At 37.0% G+C, this 20,203-nt stretch overlaps 1 protein-coding gene across 7 annotated transcripts; it reads left to right on the top strand.

Moving 5' to 3' along the window:
* Positions 1-3,139: 3,139 nt before the first annotated feature.
* On the top strand, positions 3,140-19,509 carry LOC112176015 (nijmegen breakage syndrome 1 protein). Of its 7 annotated transcripts, none has more exons than XM_040510022.1 (14): positions 3,140-3,403; positions 3,733-3,786; positions 3,894-3,997; positions 4,105-4,369; positions 4,682-4,770; positions 7,922-8,052; positions 9,940-9,986; positions 10,083-10,191; positions 10,541-10,627; positions 14,676-14,841; positions 16,412-16,743; positions 17,890-17,951; positions 18,056-18,157; positions 18,231-18,551. In XM_040510022.1, the coding sequence occupies exons 4-14, from the start codon at positions 4,173-4,175 to the stop codon at positions 18,286-18,288; spliced, it is 1,380 nt and encodes a 459-aa protein (XP_040365956.1). In that variant the 5' UTR covers positions 3,140-3,403; positions 3,733-3,786; positions 3,894-3,997; positions 4,105-4,172; the 3' UTR covers positions 18,289-18,551. The 7 variants fall into 7 exon arrangements, with proteins under 7 accessions (XP_040365956.1, XP_024169589.1, XP_024169588.1 ...); XM_024313818.2 differs by lacking the exon at positions 3,894-3,997 and adding an exon at positions 18,664-19,509 and having other exon boundaries at positions 3,141-3,403; positions 18,231-18,318; XM_024313821.2 differs by lacking the exon at positions 3,894-3,997 and having other exon boundaries at positions 14,676-14,820; positions 16,415-16,743.
* The last annotated feature ends 694 nt before the right edge of the window (positions 19,510-20,203 follow it).

Raw genomic sequence — 20,203 nt, 5'->3', positions numbered from 1 at the left:
GGTAACTCCAAAATAAATATGACCAGGTAAGTAGAGAGATGTCGGTGGAGCAAAGCTCGCTTAAGTACTACTTATCTTAAAACCTTCATAGACATCATACTCACTTTGGATGAGCCTAGTTGAAGAAAACCTAAACCAATGACATTTAGTACAAAATATATGGTAATTGCCTATTACATCTCTTGGAAAAATAAAGAGTTAAACAGAATTGGCGATCTATTAATCCTAGAGAAATTTGAAGTCTTCAACCCTTCATTCTAGATCACCTTCTTGATCTTCTTATTCCACATAGTGAGTTTCTCTTGCTTCACAATATGCTTTATAAGCGGTGACAATATTCTCACAAGCTCTACAAATGTGTACCCAATGACCGGATGCTCCACATCGAGAACATACATTTCTGTGTTCTGATTGAGGCACTTTGAAAGAGTCATTTGGATGACTCTTAATGTTGGTGGCTCCACCAACATGGCTAGAGGCGTTGCCTCCCTCTCTCTTTTCATGTTGATCTCTTCGGTTCCGTGTTAGCCTATTTTGGCAGTTACCTTCCTCATTAGAGCGAGAATATAGATCAAAACGTCCAAAAATATCCCTAAATTTAGGGTTTCACTCTTGGTGCCCTCCCTTAGGGGCGCGACTATAATTGGACTCCGAAATATGCTCTGTTTCCACGGGCCTCGAATTATAGTTCTTCACAAGGATGTTGTCATGCTTTTCAGTAACATTTATAGTTCCGATGAGCTCATGAAACCTTGTGATCCGTCATGCAGTAACATAGATTCAATAGTTCTTAGCAACCATCAAAGTAGAGACGGGGATGTTAGAGAAAGTCTTCTCAATCAACATCACATCTATGATATCTTTTCCACAGAATTTCAGCAAGGATTTAATGTGAAGTGCTTCCGAATTGTAGTCAAGAACTGTCTTGAAATCATAGAAGCAAAGGCTATGCCATCTCACTTCTAGGTCAAGAAGTAGAGAGTCACGAACGTTGCCAAATCTTTCTTCGAGTGAGCATAACCTTCTGTGGTCTTCTTCATTTAGATACTCGTACTGGAGCGAATCATTCATATGACGAGTCATTAGGATGACGGCTTTCGCCTTATTTGCCTCCAAGGCTGCTCTATTTGCTTCCAAAGCTTGAGCTTGCTCAATAGTTAGCTCGTCCTGGCTAGGCTCAAGAATCGTTTACAGAATTCCTTGGGCCTTGAGATGCTGCGGACATCACGAACCCACTTGTGATATCCAGACCCAGTTTTCCTCAATGGAGCAAAGTCCAATTTGTTCAAGTTACTCATCCTGAAAAGGAACAAGAAAAAAAGGGTTAGTTTTGGAGCAAAGGCTACCAATGAAAACAATAGAAATGTCTAAGCGTAATTGCTCCCAAGAAATTATGAATTTAAAAGCGTGATCGCTCCCAAGGAAATTCTATTTCAAGAGATATTGGATTAGATCGAAACAATGATGTGTATGGTCTCAACAAGCTCCAAGCTTGGAGATAGCACGAAGCCCCACAGTTCGGCTTAGGTCTCCCAATGAAATAAGAAAAGGGGGTAGAAGAAGGGAGGTTACGAGTCCCTGAGAAAAAGAAAAGAAATTGAAAGTACGGAAAGCGGGAACTTTAATGAAAAATTACCTTGAAAAGGACAAACAGGGGTTGCCGGAACTTTTGGCCTAAAGTTTGCTAAAAAAAGGTGCTTCTGGCCGATGGTAGCAGGAATTGGCCAGAACTGCCTTAAATGGCTTCTGTCAGGTTTTCTGCTTGCGGTTCAGTCACTTAGGAGGTCGGTTCGGTGGCTTTTAGACCAGTTCTTTAGGTTCTGTTTCCGGTTCCTGAATCCTGGGATTGAGACGCTGCTGCTGACAAAATTTAGTGGCAATCAGAGGTCAAGAAGGCAGTGAATCGGTAAAGAATCTAATTCTGATTTCGGGGGCCGGTTCAATACTTTTCGGGGCCAGTTCTTGGGATTCCGGCGCCGGTTCTGGACTCCTGGGATCAAGGTCTTTAAGGTGTGCGCTGGAGGCAGAAAGGGTTTCAAGGTATTGTATTCAGATTTAGGTTTTGGCTATTTGTTTTAGGGTTTGGGCTTCGTGTTGATAACGTGTTATGGAGGTCTCTGTATATAAAGGATTACAAGCATAGAATCAGAGTCTTACAAAGAAACATAATCATACAATGATTTGAAGCAGAGGGAATTGAGAGAATGAGTTGTGCTTTCATTGATAATAGGGGTCTATGTATATAGAGGATTGCAAGCATAGATTCATAGTCTTACAAGGAAACATAATCATACGAAGATATCTCCAAGAATATCTGTAAGACTAAGTCTATTACAACTCAGACAAGTAACTACACTTTGGGTCAGACACAATCTAGGTGTCCTTAAACAGTTTTTTCATTGTCTCAATATTTAATTAACATATCAACAGATTATCGTGCGAAAATTCCAAACTTCGGCGCAAACTCGGAAATTCCAAACTAGATGTCCTTAAACAGTTTTTTCATAGTCTTAATATTTAATTAACATATCAACACTAAGAATATTTGTAAGACTAATCCTAATACAACTCAGACAAGTAATTACACTTTGGGCCAGACACAATCTAGGTGTCCTTAAACAGTTTTAATTTTCATTGTCTCAATATTTAATTAACATATCAACAGATTATCGTGCGAAAATTCCAAACTTCGGCCCAAACTCGGAAATTCCAAACTTCGGCCCAAATTTGAAAATGTTGGATAAGGTAAATTTGCAGAAATGATCTACACATTATGACCTAAAAACTGAACGGTTAAGATGCCAAAATGTGATTGAAAAGTTGGTTTAATGCCTTATTCCTAGAAAAGACAAAAAAAAGAGATCCCTTAATAGAAGGGCCCTCTTAATGGAAGGCCCTCTATATATTTATACACCATTCCTAGTGGGATGTTATTTGGTTATTTTATATATATTTTTATATTTATACCTTCTACATATATCTCACTCTCTTTCCATTATTTCTTTAAAAAATTTATCAAAATCGATATTTTCTCAATATATCTATTTTGGTTATTGAACGCATTGACCACCCCATCAATTACTCGAAAAAATATGTGGAATGTAATTTTCTATTTTTAATAGTGAACGTGTAATTCTCTATTTTTTAGTTAACCTGCCTCTGTGAAGTTTCCGGTATTCGACACATGCTACTGCTTTCAGCCTCTATAGGGTTTTCGAGGTTCTTCCCCGCTGCGGACTGGCTTTTATGGTTTTTGGTCTGATAGCTGTTTTGTGGTTGGCTTCTTCATTTATCGAATAATGGCACCGGAAAAATCCTTATCAATTTCAGAGTGAGGGTCTCCGATTAATTAATAGTAAGGAAAGCATGGTTTGGGGTTTCTTCCCCGCCGACCCCCTCGCAGGTAAGTAGTCTGTCTATTTTGTTTCTTTGCTCCGCTAGGAAACCCAGGAAATTGAATATCCTCATCCGAAAGATTTTGATTACTTATTCTCTAGTCTGGTGGAGTCTGATTCAAGTTAATTACTGTTACCGTGAATTATAATTTTCATGGGATATGTTAGGAGCTTTCAAACCTTTAGATTCATAAGCACATTTTGCATTGCGTATCTACCCTCCTAAAGCACATTTTGCATTGCGTATCTACCTTCGATGCTTTAGGTTCTTACAATTTGTCATGTGTTAAATGTGCTGGAAAGGATTTAGGTCTAACTGGTTAGCATAACATGGCAGGTGAGCATACATACTATATCTTTGCTACAGGAACTTACAAAGTGGGTCGGAAAGGTATGTACACTCTACATTACAAACATTTGACATGCACTAGTTACTTTTCTGTTCAGTACGTTTTGAAGGAAGTAGCTCCGATGCCGATTGGAAAATGTGTCGAACAGGGTGTTTCTTAATACAAAAGGGTGTGGGGATTTCTGGGTAAAAAGAAATACAAAGAACCACTAACTAACTTGGATTTTTCCCGATCACATTTCTTTTTTCTCCTCTGGGTATCAATTCCTTTTTGCTTCCTTCCCCTCTAGTAATGCTTATGTTACAAAAGTTGTTTGTTTTCTCTACGTATATTGACTCACTAACCTTATGTAAATGTAGGTTGTGATGTAAATATTGCAAAAGACAAAGGAGTTTCTAGGGTCCACGCAGAAATAATTGTTGATTCAATGATATCAGCTCTCCCTCGGCAAACTAAATCTTCTGTTTTATCCTCCAAAGTCCGAATTAGAGATTGCTCAAAATATGGAACGTATATTAACAAGAACCTTACATCAGTGGAGAAGATTCATGAGTTACCGAATAAAGAAACATCATTGAGAGATGGGGACATGGTTTCATTTGGAACTGGTACTGCTGTCTTCAGGTAATTTAACGAGTTTTCCAAGGTTTAGTATCTGCTTATGTGGCATTGGCAAGAATCATAAAGTAATACAGTAGTTTTTGGACAACATGTTTTTATATGGTGGCATCTTTCAGAACTCAGATTGTTATGTATGTTTATAAAAATCTAACTGCTGCTGGTTGATGCCAGGAGCAGCTCTTTCTGCTGATTAGGAATGCTATCACATAAGACAATGCACTGCTATCACATAAGACTTGCACAGTTGCACTGCTACAATTTTTTTCTTTTCTTTAAGTACTGATATGCTTATGTCTTTTAATTCAACTATGGCAGATTTTCCTTTGTTCCCCTTATTTTGTTCGCATGCTGCCCGGAAAATTCTCGAGTGAATCATCCTCTTCAAGAGAAAATTTCATCAATCGGTTAGTGGCTAGTGAGAAGCATATTTATTATATACCTGTTGATTTCCATGTTTACTTTAATTGTTATAGTTTCATTTGTAATATCTCTTGTTTTCATATGTGTGCTTCCTAATACATATTAACTAGTGAAACTCTATATCTAATAGATATTGATGCGGTCTTATATGTTCTTGAAAAAAGAAAATGATTACAGTAGCAGCCTCATTTTTTTTTTTTTTTCTGTAAGGAAACTGAGATGCTTTAGATAAGTAGGTACACAACACAAAGAAATGGAACCAACTATCTACGAAACTGACACTGAAACAAGACAGACTGCAATAATCTTCCTCGCTGCGGACTGGCTTTTATGGTTTAGGGTTTAGGACTGCAATAATCTTAAAAAAAAGACTGCAACAATGTATGCGTAGACACCCAAGCAACAAATGCACCAACCAGAAGTAATTAAAAGATAAAAGCTTAAGAAATAACTGCTTATCAATCCATGTTCAGTAGGAAGATAGGACACCTAATATCAAAATTGACCTATTCCCCAAAAGCGAGGCCCAAAATTTGGCTTTGGCCACGACCAAGTCACTGCTTTTCCTGTAAGCATTTGTTCAAGAAAGAAATTGACCTAGGAGGTACTTAGCCTTCCATATTGTGAAGGACGCCTTGAAAAGGAGGGAAGGTGATCATCAATTAATATACTGAAAAGACTTCTAAGAGAATGTACGTAATGACTCACAAGACCTTTTGTCTAATCTTGAAGAAGGGAAGCATTTTCAATCAAAGATAGGAGAAAAGAAATCTCCTCAACCTCAAATTTTCCAAATATTGAAATGCCACTCTGAGAATGGAAATGAAGTATTAGACATGTTTACGGACATGGTATAAGCGAAAGAAACCCTACACAATCAGGGAAAAGAGACACATAATAGAGCATTCCCTGTCCATTTCTGAAATTCAAACATGGATGGAAGAAAACATAATATAGCCCTGAGAATTGTCTCTCTATGGAGTGGTGTTGAACCTCTAACCATTATTTTAGAGTCTCACCCATGTAATTTGTATTCACTCCGGATGACTCTTTTTTTGAGAAGAAACAGCTTTTTATTAAAAAAGCAAAAATCGAGATACAGGGAGGCGGACAAGGAGTCCGCTTTAATGATCTAAAGAGGGCAGCTAGGGCTATAGGCCTAGCATCTCGTCTAATAATACTAATCAAGGCTTAGGGGGCTTATACTACAGCTGCTTGCCAGTTAAGAATAATGGAAGAAAGATTATAATCCTTGAATTCCTTAGAAATAGAAACCCATAAGGATGCCCAAAACTTGACTCTCTCCCACAGGTCTTCCTTCTCCACCCCTCCATAGTTTTCAAATAATCTTTTATTTCTTTCCATCCAGACCACCCAAACTACAGCTAGCACCCCACAACCCCAAAGGGTTCTGGCCTTTTTACCTTTACCAAACGCTATGGGGTTTTCCCTTAGCAATTCATTTCTCTGTAATGGAGTTGTCCAGTCCACTCTTGCTTCCCAAAATAATTTTTTCCATAAGAAATTAGCCACTTCACAATGCACGAAGACATGATCAACAGTTGCCCCTTGAGCTTTGCATAAAATGCACCAGTGAGGAGAAAAACAACTTCCTGGTCTTCTCCTTTGAAGAACATCACATGTATTTGTCTTCCCCAGTACCACAAGCCATCCCAAAATCTTCACCTTAGTAGGGACCTTGACCTTCCAAATAAAATTCACTCCGGATGACTGATGCCGAAGAGTATTAGACTCTGCCCGGAATACCTAGTAACCACTAACCAAAAGGAATTACGTTCTTATGGTTGTCAGGTTATTTCACTTAGAAGATGTTGTCATTTGGGGTTTTTCCTTCCTAGAATGTAATTCATTTGTAGTGCTGCACCTTGGACTGTTTTTAATTCTTATGGTTGATGACTTACAGAAATTGGGGAAGGAGGGTGGCTGGGGTTGGTTGCTTGTGATCAATGTTTTAATGCAAATGTGTATACCAAAGCGTTTTTGTTTCATCTTCTGCCTCCAAATTTAAGCGTTGAGGCATGAGCCTTCAGTGACAAGGATTTATTATGTTTATAATGTAGTTAAGAAGTTCAATAACAGGTACACTTTGCATCTGTCAAATATATTTTCATGGGTGTCGTCCAATCTAATGATTTTAGTTAGTTTGTTTGTTGTTCTTTTTTTTTTTTGGGGTGGTGGTGGTGGGGATGTGAAAGACTGCGGCATATTTCGCTGAGGAAGCAAAGGTGTTTGTAATTGAGAAACACACTTGAAACAACATCGTTTCCTGTCCCCTCGACGACACGTATGTCTCTCGTGCCTTTATGACAGAGCAATCCCTATGGTTATTTCCTTCTGCCTCACAATGAATGGCACCTATAGCACTATCTCGTTGCTTAATGTTCTCAGGTTTAGTTAAGGATGTGATTTTCGGTTTAGGAATGGAATGGTGGTGTTGTTTGAAGGCCAAAGAGACGTTTGGGGGGCTGTTCCTTTCTCCAATTTCTGGTGTGGTTTGACTGGAACTGGAGGGCTTTAGAGTTATAGACTGTTCTATGTCAGACTTAGATATCAGTCTGATATCTTTATTTGAATACACTCAGAGGCATAGTTAGTAAAATACAAGACTGTATAATACAGGAAATATATGTACATGTATTATTTGGGGTACTTCATCTAATAGTTCTTTCAAAAGCTCAGCAAAGCATTCTTAATTAATTAATTACTTTATTTTTAAATTCTAAAATATTCATCTATTCATTTTTGTTCAACAATGTGTAAAATACCGGAAAAAAAAACGTAAAGCTGTGTATAAACGTGTATAATACTTTTGGATGCAAAAGTACGGGAAATTTAACGAGTCCCTTTCAGAGGAGATGCTCACACATTTTCGTTTTTTCTGTGATGGTTTTCATTGCTCTCTTGCATGCTTAGGTTGTATCCCCTTGGGTGCTTTGGATTTAGTTTTACTTATTCACCAGAAAAGAAAACTAATCATCAGTTGGAAACATCATAGGTTTTGGTTGGGCAGTTTCTTAATCTAGTTGGAGAGTTATACTTGTTGCTAAGTGATGTGTGCTTCTGATGTTAATTTAGTGTTTCTGTAATGTTTACTAACTATAATGGTTTCATTAGGTGCTCGCATCACCTATCATTGGAGTCAGGAGTGCACGCATGTGCTTGTTGACCAAGTCATGCCAATGAAAGAAGATCTACTGGATGGTATTATGGAGAAGAAACCTTTTGTAGTTGGAAGTTGGGTTGAGGTAGGTGAAGTAGTTGAATTTTTATTTATTTATTTATATTATTATTTTACTTTTTTTGTTATTTTTGTTGGTGTGATGTGATGCATATGCAGTAATGTTTGGTTGAACTGGTGAGGGTTGATTCCTTCAAGGACCTCTGATTTCTGTTTTGTTTTAATTTGTTTTAATTTTAGTTTTTTAATTTTTCCCAGGATATCTTGTTTTCTTTCCATGCGGTCAGGGAACTGTTCTTCATGGGCCTTTCCCCCCCATGTTTACTGCAATGCAATACTTTCCCAAAAGATTATTGCAATGGCGTAATTAATATTGCAAGTACAATAATTTTCTGATTTTGGAAGTTTTTTTTTTCATGCCAATATTGAGCATATTTTCCTTCGTACATCCATTCCTTGCATTTTTCTACTTATAGCATGCTCCTAAGAAAAAAAAAAAAATTTAGCTAGAAACAAGTCGATACTCAATATTGTTGCACTACTACATTACTGCTGTACAGTAAAGTAACTGCATGGGAAAGAAAGTGCTGACCTCAATGGGAAAAGTCCGCAGAAATGACCTTATGGGTTTATTTTCTCAACTTGGTAGATCTTATTAATGGTCTGCAAGTTCTTGGTTTTTCTACTTCTCCTAAGTTTCATCTCTTCTCATATATGTGGCTTTTACTGAAGTTTAAATGAGAAAGAGTGGGAATAATAAAAAGATATAGCAGTGTCCTCTGTGTGACATAGCCAATTGTGCAATGTTGTTCATTGAGAAACTATAATATCCAATTGTAAAATCAAAGCTTCTATCTAGGAAGAAGGAAAAGCTGGAACAGATGGTCAACTTCAGACATACTTTGAAAAATGACTCATCGTAGTTTTAATCATGGTGAATTATGGATGCTTTATACATGAAGGCTGAATCAAGTTCAATAAATCTTAAGGTTAATGTGACTCGTTAGTTTCCAATATCTTTGGATTACAACACAGAAAAGGAACAAATTATTCCTAATTGCCAGTTTGTGAAAGGAAATGGGAAGGGTGATGGTATAGATGCAGATCTTTGAGGTTTCATGCAGTAATATCTAGACACTCCATGAAGTGTAATGGAAGTGTGATTCTAACGGATACTTACATGTGTCACTTAAGAGTTAAGACGTCCCAGGACTCATGGTTGCTTTAAAGGGAAAAAAAATTTCGACGTGGAAACAGTTGGTACGATGTTGCCCCTATTATATAATTTTATGACACGTGGGAAATAATGTGATCAAATTCGTAATTCTTTATTTTTATTTTTATTGAAATGGTAATTTATTAACTCAAAGGGATTACATCAAGATGGGGATACGCTATTCTCCAAATGGGAACCCCCAAAACTCAACCAACCTAGTTACCATTATTCATGGAGCCTCTAAGGCTCCTGATCCTTGCAATTCATAGCTTGTGCTAATGACAACGCAGATCTAGCAAGCTTGTATTCAAATTCGTAATTCTAATCCCAATTTAGAAGGACCAGTTATTAGGTTTTTAAAAAAAAACATAATTGCTTGGAATATAGCTGGATTGGGGTATGCTTTTTTAAAGTTTTGAATGTATCTTGTTTTTTTGATTGACCACAATCCCTCATCAGAGATCTTGCTTTCACTATTTGCCTGGTTGTTCAATGTTGTTTTGTAGAGTTTATGTATTCTTTTTTTCTTTCCTTTTTTTTTTTTAGTTTTCTTTTGAATAAATTATCTTATCTTGTTTGCATTTGAAAATGAACACCTGTATCACAGCATGATGACAAAGTATGTTTAATTCTGCTATTATAACTATTTATTACTACTTTGATGGGAATTTTGACTGAAACATTTGTTCTGTTATTGTTCCATGACTCTATTGTTGGTGATTACTGTGGTTTATTTAGTTTGTTGCAGAGAAGAACATTCTCACTGAGTTTCCTAGTTACACACCGTGAGTGTTAATTCTTAATCTTGTTTTTGATATATTTCTTGTAGATTATCAATGGTTGTGTTGATACAAATATGTTTTCTTTTATCTCTTAATCAGCTTTTCTCCAACAATGACCATGGAAGGAATATCGGTCAAACTTGCGGACCCAAGAAGTCGAGAAAACTGTTTAAAAGGGTATACATTTTTGTTGGACTCAACACTAGTGGTAATGTTGCATTCCTTTAATCCCTCAGAAGATTTAGTATCGTTCTTTTTTCTATACCCACAGGAGTTTAATTTTATTCGTCATCGCATTGCAAAAAGGAAATAAAATTTTATGAATGTTTGTTCTACGTATGTTAGTTTGCATCTGTGCATTCAGCTTTAGGTAAACTTACACCCAAAGACAGTTCAGTGCTCTGCACTAAAGTATGATTGTAGAATTGTAACTTGTCTTGGCCTGATGTAATGAGTAGTTTAGTTTTGTTTCCAATCGTTATGTTATGTTTGAGAGCTCAAAATCCTCATTGTGTCTTTGCACTGTATGCTAATGTATTGTACTCTTGCTCTTTCAGTATAAATTCGGTGATCGGTTGCAGTCCTTACTGGAAGTCAGTGGTGCAGAGATTCTTTTAATTGAAGGATTTAAATCAAAAAGCCAAGTATGATCCTCTGTCTTATAATATGTGCACATACTTGCAAGATATATCTTCTTAGGGTTCTTGTTCCCAGCGAACTTTTTATCTGCCTTCCTACAGAGGTTGTTTAGTTTCAAATAAATAAAATAAAATAAAAAAACAAATAACAATAACAAAAGTTGATTGTAGGTTGTGGAACTCTTTTTACCTGGCCAGTCAAAACTTTGTAAAGTCTTGAATAATACTTATTTGTTAATGAGTCAAATTTACACGTAGATATTATAATCCTGAAGACTTAATATTTCACAGTCTGATTTTTAGTGAAAATTCAAATGCTACCCTTCGATTTAGTCTTAAATTGAAACCCAGTAAATTTCAAGCCTTATTCTGTGGATGTACCGAACTGTGCATTCTCTTTCCTAGTGTAGCAAGTGAATGTGTCCTCAAAGCAAGTGATATCAAAATAGATTTGCAATTCTTATTCTCAATATGTTATTTTGCTTTGTCTTTCCTTTTAGTAAAAATGTTGTAGCTGTTGGTGAATTTGGTTGCTTCCCTGTATTTTGAACATCAGCTGTCATATCATGGTTCATACTACATTTTCAAGGCATACAATATATTTGTTTAGGGCTAATTACATTTCACTACCCTATGTTTTAGGGGCGATTACATTCCAGTTACTGTAGGATTTAGGGTTTACACTTTGCTACCTACTGTTTCAAAGAAATAACAGTTTTGTGCCTCCATCAGTTTACAAGTTAATTGACCATCAACTGTGTTGTGTGGGGTTATGATCTAGCCCATTTTGATTACTGTATGTATTCCGCAGAAGACCAGGAGTCTACCCACCTACAGAATTGGATTCCTTCTGATGGAGGTTATTGATGCAATCCCATTTGGTCCAATAAGTAAAGACTAAATAAAAGTACTTGTTGGTTATAGAGAATGACAGGCAGTTGCCTACAACCAAAAGGAATTAGGTTATTTTTGTGCCTATATAAAGGTGTTGGGCTCTTTATGTCAGTGGCAAGCAATTGCTAGCAGGTGGGGCTGGCAGGCAGCTGTTAGCAAGCATACTACACCAATGAGAGTGAGGGAATTACACTCCAAGGAGAGTCAGAAATACCACTGAAGAAGAGAGTGAGGGATAATAGTGGAGGGAAGAGTGTGAGAGAGAAGAACCTTATTCTTGATCTGTCTACTATTCTACTGGTTCATCGAGTCTTGTGTTAAAGGGTTGTCAAGATTGTTATCCCCATTATAGGTATAGTCCCAGGGATGTAGGCACATCACTGAACCACACTATTTCTGGTTTGTTTAATTTGTTTTGATTTTCTATTCTAATCAATTCCAACAAACTGATGATATGGCATCAACAGTGACCACAAAATCAATATACAAAATTACCTTTTGTCACCTCCTGAGTTCACAGTGGTCCTCAATGTGCTCATGAGACTCCACTGAGCACATCAAAACATAGAAGGTATGCCATGTTTGTGGTTTCTGCAAGATCGGGTTTGTAGAAGGTATGCCATGTCATTATTAGTGCTTAGACCGAGGATAAGGTGATGGAAGTATGAATTGTTGGAGTTTAAAAACAGTAGGTTGCATTGTGTTAGAAAGATAGGGGCGAAAATGAAATGTTCTCAAAACCCATGGTAGTGAAATGTAATTAGCCCACATGCCCAATATATCATAGTTTCAAGTCTCATATGCTTGGTCTCCGGGGAAAGAGATTATAATGAAGTAGGATTAAATATCAATGCGTCTCTGTTCCTGTTTGCTTTTTTCCTCCTAGTTTGTTTTGAGGACTTCTTGTCCTCTGTTGTTTCTTTGTGATTTTTTTAGCTCAAATAAAATTCAGTTTCTGTCTCAAGGAAAACAAATGCATTCTGGTCAAGGTAATTTAAGCATGCATTCCGTATAAAACCAAAAACTGTGTTTGCAATTCTTGTGCTTAGGGTAGAATCTAGATGAATTACTCTTTTCAGTATCATATTGTCCCTCCTTTATCCGTTTGCCCCTTTTGACAAACTGCTTGGCTTAAAGCAACCAAGTTTGCTTGTGCCAGAGCAAAAGGGTCTAAACCCGCATTTCTCAAGTAAGATATTGCCATGGAAACAAGCCCAGCCTTTTCTCAAGGTTTTCCAATGGGGCAATGGTCCTACCCTTTTTTACTTTAATGCCACCTTCATCACAAATTTTCTTGAATTATCCACCTCTTTCATGAAACAATGGAGTGAATTGCAATTCGGTGTGTACTGCATGTACAGAAAACTGCGTGTATAGACACGTGACAAATGTACATTTACCTATCGTTCTATGGGGCAAATGCCAATTATGGTACCTGGAGTATTAAAGATTGAACAAATTAGTATCCAAATGAAAAACGTGGATACTTGGGTAGTGTAAGATATCTACTTTAAACAATTGAGAACATCTGTCCAACTTCTGTTAAAATCAGGTGCAAAATTGATGCAGGACCAATAAAGCAGAACTCTAGAACTAGGATTTATTTGCAGCAGTCTCGATTGTAGAAAGGAAAGGGATTTAGAGTAAGGGAAACTAAGAAAGGGATAGGGCTACTAGCATCACACCAGTAGGGTTTCTAGGCATCACACCCAGAGGTTTTAGGCATCACACCTAAGATTAGGTTGCATCACACAAACCTGGAGAGAAGCAAAAGCTTTCAATTTTATTAATCTTCAATCTGAAAATAAAAGACTACAAAGGCCTCTATATATAGGGAGGCTAAGATAATTCTAGAATAACTAGGAATATCCTTAAAGACCCTAAAGAAATAATCCTAATAATTATAAGAATCCTAATAATAAAAGCCTAGATTTATTTGAACTACTTTCCAAATCCTAATAATTATAGAGGCTAAGATAATTCTAGAATAACTAGGAATATCCTTAAAGACCCTAAAGAAATAATTCTAATAATTATAAGAATCCTAATAATAAAAGCCTAGATTTATTTGAACTACTTTCCAAATCCTGACTTAAAATATTCCGCTTGTATTCTTCATCAAAAATCATCAAACAAACTCTTGCCAACCGAAATGTTATACTACCCAATAAAAAGCCGTCATGTGAAATCTTTTCCCATATAACATTAAAATATTCAAAATCATGTTCCTCACTATGCATTCAAATCTTACGGCAATTATCATTCTTATTACTTTTATTTTTAATTGCCATTTCTTCATGTCTTCTCTCTTCTGCTCCATCTGCTCTTCAAATATATGCAGTGGCAATAAAGCAACAATCATATTCTAGTTAGGAATGGTTATTATAACTGTCATATTGCAATTATGGTTGTGAGAGGGGAGTGATTGATGTGCGGAGCAAAGCCAACCAACTAGGCACATGCTTATAACATCCATTGATGGATTGAAGAAAAAGAAAAATGTTGGGCAAACCTTATTTGATTTGCCCAGAGTCCCAGACCCACCCATTGGCCTTTAGGATCTATCTTCTGTTTGTATCTGCAACCATATGAAAAATTCTGAAAGAGATGCAAACCTTTTATGAAGCAATCAAACATCAGTTCTGGTGAGAGGAAGGAAGTTTGGATGGACAACGAGATGGTGGAGGAATATTTTTTTTTTTTTTTAGATGTGGAGAGAAGGGAGGAGAATAAAAGACAGAGGGGGAGAAGGGGACAGGTTTAGGTACCAATTTTTCTGATGTGTGATACTACTCCATGTACCATATTTGGATTTTACCCTCATTCCGTACATATGTATCCTGATAACTTGCCTAACTACTTTGTTTCATCATCGACATCTGTGATCTCATGTTGGGTCCTGCTCTGAGTCTGCTGACTACAAATTGCGTGGTTGTATTTATTACCTGATTCTGAAATGAAAGCTATAGAAAAGCTTACATTGCTGATTTGACCGGTGAGTTATGTAAAAATTGTACACCAAAGCTGTTTTTATAGGGTACAGATAATTAAGAAAGTTATTGCTTGATGGTAAGTTGATTTTATAGCAAATTATTTATTTTGAACATTAGGTCAGCAAATTGAGTATGTAGTTTACTTTCTAAATCTTTTTTAATGTCAGATCCCAGATTGCGCAGTCAGTGATCGTGTTGTGTGTGTTGTCCCAGAACGTGTGTCCGATGATTGCTCTGATAAGCTTGGTTCACTATTACGAGTGAATGAACTGGGCTTATTATGTGCCATATTGAATGGACGGCTGGATCCATGTATGTTAAAATCACCTTGCGGTGAGTGCTCTTATTACCTTTTGCATAGATGTGCAAAACTTGTCAAAAGTGATCGACGTAAATAACATTATGTATTCTGTTGTGATGAACAATTGCATATACTCTTTTTTTTTTTTTTCCTTAATACAATTTTAGAGGTTTCATATACTTACAGTTGCCATGTATTAACAACTAAATCAACTTTAAAACCTCATATTTTGAGAGCCACTTGAAGGTCTTATTGACTCAAAACATGTGCCTTGCTTCAGAGTCTCAGATTGTGAGTCAAACAGATCTCAACATCTGACCCACCAAAGGCAGATTTCATTTGCCTTAAAAACAATTTTAGAGCTTACATATACTTACATTGTCCTCATGGATTAACAACTAAATCAACTTAAAAACCTAAATATTTGAAGGAAAAATGATCAGTCTTGTTGACTCAAAACATGTGCCTTGCTTCCGAGTCTTAGATTGTAAGTACAACAGATCTACCAACATCTGACCCACCAAAAGCAGTGAGAAGACATGTTAGATTGTAGTCCTCAAAAAGATAAACCAAACAAAGTCTCAAATGCTAAAGAGTCTCCTAAATTTTCAATCAAGAAAGGATTTCAGTCCTCTGGAGAGGTGAACAAGTCAGCATGATGACAGTATGCTTGCTGACATGAGGAAAGGCTTGCTTGGATTTCTAAGAAGACCCAAAGAAATAGGAGAAGAGATTTCTTTGATATCAAGGTCAAATTTTCAAAATATTCTTCTTTGTGGTTGAAAAAAGGTTCTAGAAAGTTATAACGTTAGCATGCACTTGGGCCCAGTAAAAATTATAAATGGGAGTCCACCATACAATGATACCCAATAGCAAATAGAGAGTAATAAAAATGACTATAATTCCAACAGGTTAGATTTAGCCGCTAGATCTTTCCAAACTAAAAGTTTATTTGATGGACTACTTTATTTGCTCTACAAAATACATTGGTTTCTGTCCTTTCAAGCTAAGCTACAAGCTGGACTTGCATCATCATAACGAAGACTTCCTAATACATCTATGTTTTACTTTTGCTCTTCCCAGACATATATTATTTTGCGTTGAGAGTTTCCTTCAAATTAATTATTTTTGTTTTGTTTTTTGAGTTTTTAGCAATTCTCTGTCGTGTACAAAAGTTTGGAGTACAGTCGTTTTTTCCAAAATAGTGGTGCCCATATGTATATTTACACCTCTACTTGTTCTTTTTGTAATCAAGGACATATGCTGTTTTTGCTCTTAGTGGTTGTTTATATATGTTATTTACCAAAAGATTCAAATACTTGAGTCAATAATACTTGTGGATACAAGCTCTTTGGATTGAAATTCGAATCCTTCTAACTGAACTGACTCTCATCTCAATTATAGCAGACTTATTACTAAAATATAACTTCTTTAGCAGTTTGCTTGTTGTTGTTGTTGTTCTCCTTTTTTTCTTGCATTTATTCTTTTTATTGATTGTAAACTTTTTTGGTTTTGGCTTTCTTTTTTCGGTTAGTCATACAAACTCTTTTGCTTTTCCATTGAAGTGAGGGAGAATATTTATCCACTACTTTCTTTTTGCAGTAGTTGTCTCATCTTCATGCTCCACAGATGAAACTGTGGTAGCTGATTCTGATGTAGAAGAAACAGCCACATCAGTTCTGGCAACTGCATCTGTTGGCACTGGAGTTGTTGAAAATGTGCCCCATGCAGTTACCAAATCAGAGAATAACTTTGTCATGAGCTCTAGACGCAGTAGTGACATATCCACCATAAGAGGCAAGCTTGATGATTCTGAAAGTGGGATTGCTGATATCATTTATAGCCAAGATTTGATTGCGCGAGATAAGAGCATACCTTGTACCGTTGTTACTAGTGCAAACAACAGATTCATAAATTTCAAACGCTTCAGAAAGGTAATGGATGCTTTCTCAGTTGCATTTACCATGCAGTAACAGCTTCCATCAGCACATGTCCCTTAATTTGTAATTTGGTATCTCGAGAGATGATACATTACCAAATCCTGTGTCCTTTAGTTTTGAGTTAAGCTGAAGTACGTATATAGAGGGTTCATTTTGCCTGTCTTATTTTATATTTTTCAGGTACAGAAATAAGACATTACCAACTTATGTTTAAGTTGTGTAGTTTTTAATTTACATGGTTCAAGTCAATCCCAGTCTTCAGGGAGCTATTCCAATAAGTCATTCTCCACTCCATTTTCTATTTTTGAACTTCCAAAGTTACCCCAAGTATTGAGTTCTAGACCAATAACCCATAGTGCCAGTTTGCAAAGCTGACTGGTTGAGTTTGAGGGAAATTCATGTTCCTTTTTGGGTTTCTTCTGACTTAAATGATGGCTTGGGGAAGTCCTGTTGAGCTATTGCTTGTGTGGGCTTGCAGCTCTGTGGAATTGGAGCCAGTAACTTGTCACTTGAAGCATCTGAGACAACATTCAGATGATTAGTTGCAGCTCTGTGGAATTGGAGCCAGTAACTTGTCACTTGAAGCATCTGAGACAACATTCAGATGATTAGTTTACTAGTATTGGCATTAAACAGCAGTGGTGAGATTGGGGGGGGGGGGGGGGGGGGGGGGGGGGGGTGCTTGATGGCGAAAATTGTGGTGTTTTGTTAGTTAACTTCGGAGTAGGCAATATTTATCTCAAATCTCAAAATACTGAAACTTAGGGTAATTTTGGAAGTTCAGTAATATAAAGTGATGGAGTGCTTCAGTACTTATCTGGAGTATGAACAACTCCTTTTCTTTAAAGATATGCCCGTCAGCATTTGGCTTATCTGAGAAAAGGAAACTTACTATTCTCAATTTTTCATGTCATTGGAAAGAGATAGGGGACTTCATGTCCATTATGCAACTTTCTTGTTGTTTTTTATTATCAAATTTATTGTTTAGTTTTCAATATGCTGATTTCTAGCACAGTCGAAATAATTGCCTTATGAATTCTAGAGTGTTTATAAAGAGTGGCGTGAATGCATGCCTGTTAAACTACCATGGATTTTGAAATACTATCTCTCTTTTTCTCCCTCTGTGGAATCGAACTGCAGACAAATACTCAGTCTGGGAATAGCTTCAACAATCTTATTCCATTCTCCAAGGACCCATATAAGTAAGAACTCTTTTACAAAGCCTATCCGATTCTGTATGATGTGTTTGTAACGTCACCACTCACCAGGTGTATAATTTTTTTTTCTCTTTGTTTCTTTATAATAGTGAATCTGACTATGGGAGTGAGGAAGTGGTACAGTCTGTGACGGACGAGAAAAGGAGAAAGCACATGGAAGCCATCTCTGAAGAATTATTTAATAATGAACAGTAAGGCATCTCTTTATTTGCTCAGCCAAAAAGTGATATGACTGAGAACTTACAATCTGTTTCAATGATTTAGGGGTCGACGTCGTGGTGTAGCTGGTTCTCTTCGTGGGATTCTTAGTCATGGAAAATGATGGAACCACCAGCTCAAAGACAAACAGAAGGTGAAAATGTTATCTTGGATCTTGAAGGTGTATATGTTAAGAGTTGTTAGACTTTTCTGCTAGGCAGGATTAGAATTGGGTAAGAAATGGTGAATTGTGTGGACTTCTTTTGGGGCTCATTTAACCAGTGGACCTTTTCTTTTGGACAATTCAACCAGTGGATTTAATTTGCAAATGAAACTGAAGCCAGTTTTGGTATAAGCAATCAATCTATTAATGAGTTGCAATGGTCATTTTAAAGAGGAAATAATAGGACACTGAATCTGATATATATTATATTGATTAGAAACATTAGATTAACTTAATTTGTGTTTCTTTTTTGTTTTTGTTTGGCAAAACTCTTAGAGGTCAGTATGACTATATGGTTTGTGGATGAGTAAAAAGAGTGTTTTTTTTATTCCCATTGGTGGTTGATCTGGTGGAAAGAGCAAGGGAGATGCAGTTGATAGAAGGCTTGGGAGTAGGAAGAGAAGGCATGGAAATCTCTCATTTGCCGCTTGCGGATGATAAAATCCTTTTCCTTTACTATGAGAATTAGCCAGATTCCCACACTGCAGCCTAGAAAGGGTCTCTTTGGCATGCTGGCATTAAAAGTAGGTATGGGCTACATGCAAATGGCTGGGATACCAATTTGTAATCCAAGGTTCAAGCTGAAATCTCTGGAAAGCTCTATCACAAGGAATTAAATCCTTTTCTGCTTGTTGCAATTTTGTGGTGGGAAATGGGGAAAGATTGCGGTTTTTGGAAGATAGAAATAGGTAGAGGTCATCTTTAAGATCGCTAGGAAGTGTGTTGGTTCTTATTTTGATGAATTTGAATGATCCAGAACTAGTGGAGCTTTTGTTATAATCCCAGCTTGTTGGAGACTTCTGGTGAATTTTCCTGCAAATCCTACTCTAGGGGCAGTTGATGGATAACCCATCTCATAGTAAAGGTATAGCACTTGGATGGGCGAATATGTATGTGATTTGGTTCAAAGGAGAAGACCTTATGCTTTTATGTTCCCTTGGCTCTACTTGTGTGAAATATGCTAAAAAGAAGCCAGGAATGTAAATGATCTCTTTTTGCGTTGCCCCATGTAGGGCTAGGATTGGGTTGAGCTGGTCCTAAAAATTGGTAGAACCGAACTTGAACCCGTTCCCGAATATTTTCCGACAAAGGTACCTGCAAGTGATCACATTCCAAAATCAACTTTTCTATTTTTTCTATTTTCCGACATTGAAATTGCAATCCATGACAATATACATAATAAAATATATAAAATCAATTCCTCTTATGGTCCGATGGTGGGTATGGGAAGCAGCTCCTCTGGGCTATGTTTGGGGGTGCTTTTTAGCTCCCTTGCTTGTAAGCAGAAGACCCATAAATGTTTGGTAAGTCAACTTCTCATCAGCTTTCTCCAGAAGCTGCTGTGGCTTCTGTCGAAAAGCAGAAGCAGCCAGACCCCTGCTTTTAAAAGCCAGAAGCCAGGAAATCACTGTGGCGGGTGTTACTGTAGATTAATGAAATTTTGATAATACCGGTCTCTATCCTCCCTTGGTTGAGGCAATTACTTGGTTGCCATGAAACCTTTCTTGATAGATGATGCCGCAGGAGAGCAATCTCTCTCCCTCTCATCACAGAGGCCGCATCAATCTCTGATCACAGACGCCCCATCAATTTCTCTCCCTCTTAGAACCCATTAGTTTTCTCAAGGATTTGGCTTTAAAGGAGACTATTTTCGCACTTGGAGTTCGATTGTTGGAGTTCGATTTGCAGCAAATGATTTGAAGGTATGTTTCCAATTGATTTTCACACTTTGGATGTTAATTAGGCTCTGCTTTTCAATGGCTTTCTGAATATAAGATTGTTGATTGTTACAACCGATTCGGAATTGCTTTGGATC

This window comes from Rosa chinensis, chromosome 7, assembly GCF_002994745.2.
Source record: "Rosa chinensis cultivar Old Blush chromosome 7, RchiOBHm-V2, whole genome shotgun sequence".
Taxonomy (NCBI): domain Eukaryota; kingdom Viridiplantae; phylum Streptophyta; class Magnoliopsida; order Rosales; family Rosaceae; genus Rosa; species Rosa chinensis.
Note: the sequence above shows the minus strand (reverse complement) of the source record. Positions and strands in the feature narration are given on the sequence as shown.